The 10,732-nt window shown below is 40.3% G+C and overlaps 1 protein-coding gene across 1 annotated transcript; it reads right to left on the reverse strand.

The window, feature by feature from the left end:
* Positions 1 to 3,055: 3,055 nt before the first annotated feature.
* LOC308297693 (ladderlectin-like) lies at positions 3,056 to 9,208 on the reverse strand. The gene is made up of 6 exons (XM_080741239.1): positions 9,188 to 9,208; positions 5,446 to 5,551; positions 5,094 to 5,194; positions 4,415 to 4,552; positions 3,752 to 3,866; positions 3,056 to 3,326 (listed from the first exon to the last, which is right to left on the reverse strand). Exons 1-6 carry the CDS (start codon positions 9,188 to 9,190, stop codon positions 3,253 to 3,255), a joined length of 537 nt encoding a protein of 178 aa, XP_080597365.1. The 5' UTR covers positions 9,191 to 9,208; the 3' UTR covers positions 3,056 to 3,252.
* Between the last annotated feature and the right edge of the window lie 1,524 nt (positions 9,209 to 10,732).

A 10,732-nucleotide genomic window follows, 5' to 3' on the forward strand; every position in this document is an offset into this window, starting at 1 on the left:
TACCCTCAAAGTCAGATTTATAATTAAAGTCAAAATAGAAATTGGCCTAAGTAATTCCTCTTATTTTACATAACTGACAGGCAGTGTTATTTGTATGTCAATAGTAATATAGTGTTGTTGCTGAAGTGATTAAGAAATATATTGTTTGTTTTGGACCTGTTTTTCTGTTTTCGGAAAATGATGTAGGCTATTATTTTGGTAACATGTCGTTAGGTCGAACACCCTTTGGATCGACCACCAAACTCTAACCCAAACCCTAATCCTAACCTCAGTAAAACCATGACTAACTCTAACCCTAACCCTAAACCTAACCTCTGTAACCGTGACGCGGGTGATTATCTAACTTGCCGACGCTCGTGGATGATTATCTAACCTGCCGACGCTGTTCGACCCAACGGGAGCTTGACCTATGGGGCAGTCCCGCATTATTTTAAGAAGCTGACGACATGTCAATAGGCTGCATAGTATCTTTTGAATACATGTTAACGCAGTTGGCACCTTTCGAGCTCAACCAAGTCTCATCTGAAAGTTTGTGTTCTGGTCGTGGTTGTTTGGTTTCCATGGCTGGAAGCTAAAGTCAAGGGGTGCGCCAGGACAGGAACAGTCTTAAGGTCACAGCATCTCACAGTGTAGCAGAGATGCTCAAAAGAACAAGAAATGTGCTTTCCACATTATGTATACAGTATACACACAGTATACATTATACTATGAGTTAGTCTTGATATCACAAATAGTTTATTCAGATGTGAAAGATACTTTTGATGTCCTTTAGTTATGCATATATAAATAACCATGTACTCTATAACATCGGATGAAAATAAAGAACAGGATTTAAGTAAAGGTAAGTCGCCCATGAGGCCTATACGTAGGTCAGAGGCTGTAGTCCTGTTTCTGTTGCATGAGGCAATTGGATAGAAAAGTCTGGCATTAGGTATCATCAAAGGTTTATATTCATATTTTCAATTCTCCATCTGATATAGCATTATTCTTCATTCTGAGGTTTTTTATAGACAATTATGAGAAAACATCATAAACACCTAATTCTGGGCCTTGCCATTGTAAAAAAATGTAAAAAATGGTCTTCCATATCATCTGTTTGCAGTTCTGTTCTTTATCCACTTGATGTCAGCAGAGACACAGAACTACATGTCTACTGCCAATGTTTTCTCATTCAATGAGCTACATTGGACCGGCTAAAACACAAAGAAAGAACACAGGAAAACAAATAAATCCTTTCACAACACACTATAGGCTAAGTGGAGCTTATGACAGATCAGTCTCTTAAAACGAGCTGTTGGATCTCACAGTTTTTCAATGATCCAAGTCTGACTAACAGTGTACATCGTAAGCACATTATATTTTGAATATATTGTAAATGGACGACAATGTCAAACAGATTACAGCTTCGCAGCCTGTGTGAATCTGGCCCAAACAATGTCCGTCTTCAGCCCTCAAGCCCTGCACCCTCACTGACTTAGCAGCTAGCAAGTGCTCCAAAAGGGTATAAAAGGAATGAAACACTTGTTTAGATGTAGCCATAAATCATAACTCTTGTAGAGGTCGCTTATATTGGGAAGTTAAACGTCCCAATATAAGCGACCTCTACAAGAGTTATGATTTATGGCTACTTTAGATGAGTGTTTCATTCATGACACTGTACATCACACTTAAAACAATTTGTTGTCCTTATTTACAGTCATTGCTTTAAAGGCTGTGATTGTTAATTATTATTATAATACAAACGTATTTACGATCAATATTTAATCCCCTTCGCTTTTTACTAAATATATATATGTTCAATTCCATCCATCCACCTTTATAGACGTTATGTTTAGGATCCTCTCATCATAGACTTGGGCCTTATACACATTACCCCTTATTCCTTAACTTTTTTCTTCTTAATTTTTACTATTTGAAAAATAAATGAAATAGCTGATCTACAAGATAGATAGATCTACGGATAGTTGAACAATTTTAAAAATGGTTTTAAAAATAAAAAAAAAACAGCTTTGCTTCCCAGACTCCTGAATTAAATGATATTTGCTTGTGAGATGGGGATCCGCGGGCAAATACAAAATGTAATTTTGGGGGTCCTTGACATGAACATTTTTGACGACCACTGATATAGAGTAGCAAACAAAAGTGTTATTATTAGGATTTAGATGAAACTTTTAGAACTGGCATCAGATCTTAATTTACAAGCTCAGTGTCCACTTTGAGAATGGGAGGTCAGAGTTCGATCCCCGGCCGGGTCATACCAAAGACTCTGGAAATGGGACCCCAGTGCCTCCCTGCTTGGCACACAGCATCAAGGGTTGGATTTGGGATAAGTCCCTGCGACATAACTAGTGTCATGTCCAGGGGTTGTACTTGCACGTCAAGCTGCCTCACGCTACAGAAACAGGAGATGGGTCTGGCAAGGCTCGGCAAGGCTTACTCATGCAGGTCTTAATGGATTGAAGAGCAGTATACTGTATAGGTGCACATGCCAGCATACTAGATAAAAAATCAAACCTTGGTTCGAAGTGGAGCCGTGAAATTGAGCACTTCCAGATCTATGTTTTTGATTCTATGTGTTCCCCCCTGTGTGTGTGTGTGCGTGTGTGTGCCTGGCCTGAAAACAGCGCCCCTCCCTTAACATGTGTGGTCATAAAAGGTACTGTTCGAACTCAACGGGACAGTTCTCACTGGTGAGACAGGACACACATTGCCACTCAGAGGGAGACCATGGGCTCCGCCCACGGCTCCAAAAAGCAGAGGTCCACTCAGATTGAATTATTTTAATGTATATATTTTTTTTGTATTTTATTGATGCAAGTAAAGAAATTGAAGCAAGTTATGTGCTGCTTAAATCAAACCATCCGTGCCATTCATGTTCCTCTCATTATCAACACAAGACCTGATGTCACCGTTAATTACACCACAACAACTGAGAGTCACTGTCCATCTGCTGTTATTGTCACTTGTCTCTTCATTCCATCAGCAGCGTTACAAGTTGTAAAGCCAAAGTGCAGCAACTTATTATCTTTGGACACATGACATATTTTTTTTTTTCTCAAATGTAAAATTTTTTCTCTGGATATACAAAAAGTTAAATATCACTTAGATACAGATAAGCCTTTTGGACTGACTGAATTGAAGCACTTTAAATATTTAAATCTTTTGTGTTACTGCACTTTAGCTTTGCAAGGCATATAGATATTAGGAGTCACAGAAACACACACAGTTTGTACGGCATAATCTGCACGGTATTCAGCGCCAAGCTGATTTTTTGCAGACAGAGGCAAACTTGTAATGGCAGAACTCGTCATCCCACAGGTGTTGGCCTGTTGATAAGGAGAAAGTTGAACATTAAACTCCTGACTAAATTACAACAAAGTGACTGTACTGGCCAATCACAGCACGTCTTTTCTGGGACTTGGCAAAACACACAACAGCATAACATCTGTTTGTATTGAGTTGTTACTTAAAGGAGCTTCTATTCTTTTATATGGAATCCATATAAAAGAATAGAAGAGGGATGTAAACAAAGTCAGTCTGACAACGGCCAAAATTATTATTTTATCATTATTTTACACTTTTTGTGGTCATTTTTGAAAAGAAACACAATATTCTTTTTATAAAATATTTTCGAAACATTTTTATTTTAGCATCTGTTTTTCAAGAAAAAGTTGACTATAGCTCCTTTAAAGGTGCTGTTATTATTATTTTAAAGAAGTTGTAAACTTTCTGTTGAAAGGCTGTCACTTACCTGACCAGTTCATCACCATGCAGTTCTGCTTTCCTCCCTTCCAGTTGTTGGGCTCTCCGTTCCCCCAGTCTGTGAAGGTCATTCTGCGACCGTCACTCCACATCCAAGCACCATTCTAGATGACAGTAGGCTACAAAGTAGAAAATGTGAGTACTTTTTCCACCACAGATCGTCATGTTCCTGTGTTTACATGGGTTCGGGCAGAGTGACTTATTTATCCCCCTACAACTACACCAACATTCAGATTTCACAAACAAAGTGCTTATAGTCTCACACCTGTCTAAATACGGTACGGCTTTCTATAATTACCCGTATCCCCCGTTTTCTTTAATAAGAAGCCTCTTTATCCGATCACTGTCTGTTTATCTCAATGGGGTTGGTGCGCATGGGGAACACCAGAAAATACATGGGAAAACAGAAGGCTTCTTATTAAAGAACACGGAGGATTCGGGTAATTATAGAATGCCGTACCGTATTTAGACAGGAGTGAGACTTTATTAAGCACTTTGTGAAATGTGAATGTTGGTGTAGTTGTAGGGGGCTAAATAAGTCGCTCTGCCCGAACCCATGTAAACACGGGAACATGACGGTCGGGGCTTGGTCTCTACCACCATGCCTGAGCTACGATGGACTAAAATCGCTTTGGGAAACTCGGTTCCTTACCGTGCCAGTTACATCGTAGCCACCGATCCACGCTAAAGGCTTCCCACCGGTGACGGAATGTATCAGGTATTGAATGAAGTTGTGTTCTGTTTTGCTGTGCATGGATGCCAGGTTCCCGCCCATGGCCAGACAGGCTTTCTACAGAACAATGTAAACAGAAGAAAATTATTCAAATAATTACTACTTTCGTCAACTAAAACTGTGACGAAAGGTTTCGTCTAACTACCTTTAGTCACTGAAGAAAACGGAATAAAAACAAAATAAAAACTAAGCTTTAATGACTAAAACTAAGACTACATTTATTGACAATTATGTCAAGTTAGGGACTAGTGGAGAAGAGATCCAGTAGAACTTAAAGACAAGTTATTGTAATTTTGGTTGCTGGTGTGTTGCCCTCTGAAAAAAGCACATCTACAAGCTTGCAACGCGAAAATAGCCGGCTATTTTCAGTGTAAAATCAGCAATTACGACTTAGTCGACTAAAGTCTTAAATCATATTTAGTCGAATAAAACTAGACTTAAACTTAAACTTTTCAGGTTACTAAAATATCACAAAAACTAAATGAAATTTTACCCAAGAGACTATGACTAATCACAATCTAAATTTGCTGTCAACATTAACACTGGTACAAGATGTAATCGATAATCGTGTGTTTATTTATTCTATAGCCTACAGTACCTCTGCATCTGCCCAAGTCCTCTTTGTCATTTCAAAGAAGTAGCAGACTCCATTCCATCCACATCTTGAGTGTGCACTCCGCTTGGAAACTGCATGCTCTCCTGAAAATACAACAGACAATTGAGGTCAACTGTTTGAATTACTTTGCCATTCATCTAAGCTATGGGATTGCGACTACAGACCATGTGGTGAAAATGTACACACACAGATATGCGCACGCACGCACGCACACACACACACACACACACACACACACACACACACACACACACACACACACACACACACACACACACACACACACACACACACACACACACACACACACACACACACACACACACACACACACCTTCAGCAGGAGCAGCAGCAGTCAAGGCCATCACAGCACAGAGAAGTAGAGGCACACTCAGCTTCCACATGGTCACGAAGATGATGGAGATGAAGACGATTTCCTTCTAGAAAGAAACAGACATGTTAGAGATACGTCTGAAAGTCAGAGAAGCATGCTGTAGCAACAACAGAGCTAGGAGAGGAGAGGAGACATGTCAAACCTTCAGTAATGATGGGTTGAAGTGTTGAATATCAGAAACTGTAGCTCTTATATACACTTAGCAGTGCATAGCAGGGCATAGCAGTGGGCGTGGTTTACTGGTGCCACTAAAAAATGGCATGCATATCTGAAAATCTCCAGTGTGTTACAATATGCAAAACTTTGACTGGTGGTGTTTTCCCATGAAGAGTCTGCCATTAGTTCCTTGTCACAGCTGCATATGGAGTTGGAGGGAGTCCTGTTTGTGAAGTTTGTGAATAGTATGTGGATTTAGTTCAATGATTGCATAGTAGATTGCTTTTTACATTTCCATTAAAATTTGAATCAATTCAGATGGGCTGCGACATTTATTATTTTTCATGTGATGGTCATATAGTTTGGAATTTCTTTTGATTGCGACCCAAGGTCGCAGTTTACCATGAGAAATGTCACAGCTTGTCTCCGTGTGTACACGTTTTTACGGTCTGCTGATCATGCTCTGGTATCACTGTGACATCTGGTATCACTGTGACATCACAGATGATATCACAGGTGACATCACCTATGGGTATTACCCAGAATCCCTTTTATGCCCACATGAATAGGGTGACCATACGTCCTCTTTTGCCCGGACATGTCCTCTTTTAGGGGGCTGTCCGGCCTGTCCGGGGGGGTTTTATAGATTCCTTCAAATGTCCGGGGTTTCGCGCATATCAGCGTTAAATCATGGGCATTTACAATGCACGTTCAGTGGTTCGTTTGTAAACACACCGTGAAAGACGGATTTCCACCCCAAACCCCGGAACACATACTACTCTGCTGTCTCCGCTGCAATCCCTCCCTCCCTCCCTCGTTCAGATGCGTCGCTGTTCAGACCAGACTCAGAGCAGAGCTCGGCAGCTTGCGCTGCGCAGAGCCGATTCAGCCGAACGATAGCACTGCAGACGCAATTAATGCCGGTTTACACTGATGAAATGCACGAAAAGTGCCAGTGTTTTCGTCTTGGTGACCAAATGAGAAGCAGAGCGTTCACTCTGCAGTCTGCATTAAAAGCTGGCACTTCTGTGTCCATTCCATCACAACTAAAGGTATTTAGACACTGCAAAGTACAAGACAGTCTGTGCGAGGTGAGAGCTCTTCTGCTAACTAAATTGACAGAATATGTTGTACAACCTTGTAAAGCTGAAGATACGGTGGTGAAAACGGTGAAGAAACCAATAGAGATATTTTATTTAGTTTCTTTGTAATACAAAGCTGAACGTTCATACAGGAGTCAAGAGCACTTTAAATCAGTGGATCTGTAAAGGGTCAATTTGGAACCCCCTCAAAAATAAATACATAACTAATAATATTAGTGGTATAGGGCAGTGGTTCTCAACCTGTGGGTCGGGACCCAGGGGGGGTCCCCAAATTATTTTGAGGGGTCCCCAGATGATTAACTTAATGTGCAACATTGTTTTCTCACTCAACAGTATGAGTACCTCTAAAATGGCAAATTAAACAAATATTAGAGGCAGAAATTGTGAAAATAGCCGATCTACCAAGCATGTAGATCTGCTATTTTCTCAATAGAACCATGTTATACAAAATGTAATGCCTCAACTGTTTGTGCTCGTAAGGGTGGAGGGGTCTCTTGTTTAAATATGATTATTTTGGGCTAATATATATGTGTGCGTGCGTGCGTGCGCGCATGCGTGCGAGCGTACGTGCGTGCGTGTGGTATGCCGGGTAGAGTGTCCTCTTTTTGGGGATTCAGAATATGGTCACCCTACACATGAAGATCCCTGATGTCATTGATATACATCACTGGCCAGATGTCCAAGACATGGCACATATCTGTGTGGCTTGTTCAGATAGGGATCTCCATGTATGGGCATAAAAGGGGTAGTATGTTGTGATGTCATGGGAACCACTCTTAACAGAATCCCTTTTATGCCCATGGAGATCCCTGATGTCATCAATATTAAGCCCATATCTAACTTCATATGGGAATGCCATATCTCTGTGTGGCTGGTTCAGACAGTGATCGCATGGTCGCATGTCACCCTGAGTCGTCTTACTAGTAGCACTTAACCACCATAATGATGGATAATGAAATACAGTAGCCAATCTATGTACATGCTCACAACAGTCTTGTAGATTGGCTTGTTTAGCTTTTTTTTAACAAAAGGAAAATGTAATGTTTTTGCCCATAATGACATGCCCAAAGTAGGTTGGATGTGTTAATAAGAAATACCCATTCAACAGAACAACGTCAATTTGGTGTAAAGCAGTTGTTTACAAACAGTGGTGACATGAGACACGTCCAGTGGTGCCTGGATTTGTCCGGACACACAAAAAAAGTTTAACATATTGATATACTGTAGGCCCCGCCGCTTATATCACAGCGTACCATGCTTTAGATGTACTTTGTAACTTACGTTGTTCTATTCAATGGGCACACCTTAAACCTTTATCATCAAGAGCCCATCTACACTAAACGCCTCTCCTCTCCTCTCCTCTCCTCTCCTCTCCTCTCCTCTCCTCTCATCTCATCTCCTCTCCTCTCCTCTCCTCTCCTCTCCTTCACACACAAACAGGCCGGCACAGTCACGTACACTTTACTATGTGTCTGCATTCTGAGCAAACGTGCAGCGCACTGGGGGCTGCTCTCCATTCCGACATGTCTCCATTCCGACAGTGACTTCTTATTGTCAGAGTGGCAACACTTCCACAGAGGTTAGGGTTAGGTATAGGCTTAGTGTCGGAATGGAGACATGTCGGAATGGAGACATGTAACCCAACGCACTGTAACAATATACAGCAGCATACAGTTTGTGTGCAGTTTGCATACCTCACCCACTCACTCATCCCATGGCCTAGGAGGCTGTAAGGGTGTCATGGTGGATGCATGGGCAGTCAGGGATCTCCGTCTTACTGGTAATAATAATGTTCCAGTTACACTTTTGTCTGCTCATGTGTGTGTGTCAAAATTGCACTTGTTTCATATGTATCCTGACTGAGTTCTCTATCCTGATTTGATAAAGTTGGCAAACCAACCTGAAAATGCATTTTCTGTTTATCATTGCTATATAATGTTTGTTCAGTAAGTAGTAAGGAGTCTCCATGTCATAACATTATCAGTCAATAATGTATCCAGATTTTGCTGTACGTCATTACAGGAGAAAAGTTTCAAACAAAACAAAATATAAAAAGAAAATTGAGAAAATGTAATAGAATGCGTCACATCAAAATGTTTTGTTACTCGTTAATAAAGGAACTAATAGAATTAAGAATTGTGGCCGATTCTCCCTTCTAAATCCGTAGTTTTTACACTTTCAAGATGTTTCACAAAATGTTCAAATATTGTATATTTACTAGCATGCAGCATGGCACAAAGTGACTGCAGTGCAAAAATCTAAAATGAAACAGATGCTTTCCTGGCTTTAACAGGTTAAAATCTGAAAACACCAACAAGGAAATAAGTCTAGGTTTTAGAACTGCTGTAAGCTCTTGGAAGGTTTTCAAATATGCCTATGTAAAGTGATATCATGGTTAGAAACACAAGGAAGATATTGATTACCATTTTGTTTCCTGCACCACCACTCTGTACAGTAGCACTATCCGTAATCAGTGGTGTAAAGTTACTAAGTACAATTACTTAAGTACTGTACTTAAAAGAGTAGTTCACCCCCAAAATTACATTTTTCTATTTCTATTACTGCCTTGAGTTCAATAATATCTTTAGCTTTTTGTTGTATTCCTAAGACAATAATCTGATTACAATAAATGTACCCCCATTGATTCCGGATGGGAACCCAAAATGCATTTGGCTTCATTGGGGTCCCCATCCGGAATCAATGGGGGTGAATGTACCGTAATCAAAATGTTGTCTTAGGAATGCGACAAATACAAAAAATATATATTGAACTAAATTCTCCATGGCGTGAGTAATCAATAGAAATACAGTCATTTTGGGGGTGAACTACTCCTTTAACAATTTTGAGGTATTTGCACTTGTTTGTAACCAGGGGTCATCACCATGCCAGCTTGTGATGGACATTTTCATCGATATTTTATTTTGGTTATTTTTATTATTGTCTATGCCAATGTGCTACACATTTTACAATGCTATAATAGTATGTCTGCATTAACCACTGAGCCACAAAGAAACATAAGCCATTGTTTTTGAAAGCACTTTTGGGGGATTTTTGGCGTGGTCTTTTTGTGGGGGTATCTCGTGCCATTTCACACCAGAAATGTAGTACAGATCATGACGTTGAGAGATTGTAAATCTTAGAAACATTTCAGAAATGTTTCTAGGTATTTATTTATTTATTTATTTACTTGGCCAAAATGGGGGATGCCAGGGTGAAAGAGGTTACCTATTCTGAAGAAAACCTTGAGAGTGCCAGGAGGCTGCATGGTTCGAGTTTTTTGCCACCAACTACTGCAGCTCTCTGTTGTAGGCAAAGGCTGAATGACCCCAGCACCCCAGGAAGCTGCATGTGCAGAAGGTGTTACAAAGGAAACAAGCTAATAAGGATATATGATGAGTGACATCATAATCGACCCTATACGTGCTAGAATCGCCACTAGCAATACGAGTTGTAATAACTCAGAGTTGTAAAGTATTTTTTTTTTAATATACCAAGATTACAAGTCGTATAAGTGTACGATACCAGGTCACGTTAGTGATAGTCTATTCCGTATTTGGGATTTCATAATTGGGTCTTATCAGTACAGTGCTTCCATAGCACAGTGGTTCTCAACCTGTGGGTCGGGACCCCCTTGGGGGTCCCCAAAATATTTTGGGGGTCCCCAGATGACTAAATTAATGTGCAACGTGTGCAACATTGTTTTCTCACTCAAAAGTAAACAAACCAACATAAAGTTTAAGTGTATAGAGGGTAGCCTATGCACATTTCCAACGTGGTAATTTAAGTTGTGAGCATATAGATCGGCTATTAGACAAAATAACCTAATAGACAAAATAGACCTAATAGACAAAATAACCGGATTAGACAAAATGTAATGCCTCAACTCTTAGTGCTCGTCAGGATGGGGGGGATCCCCAGTTAAAATACATTTATTTTGGGGGTCTTGGCCCGAAAAGGTTGAGAACCAC

The sequence above is a fragment of the Nannobrachium achirus genome (genome assembly GCF_963921795.1).
Source record: "Nannobrachium achirus genome assembly, chromosome: 14".
Classification (NCBI taxonomy): domain Eukaryota; kingdom Metazoa; phylum Chordata; class Actinopteri; order Myctophiformes; family Myctophidae; genus Nannobrachium; species Nannobrachium achirus.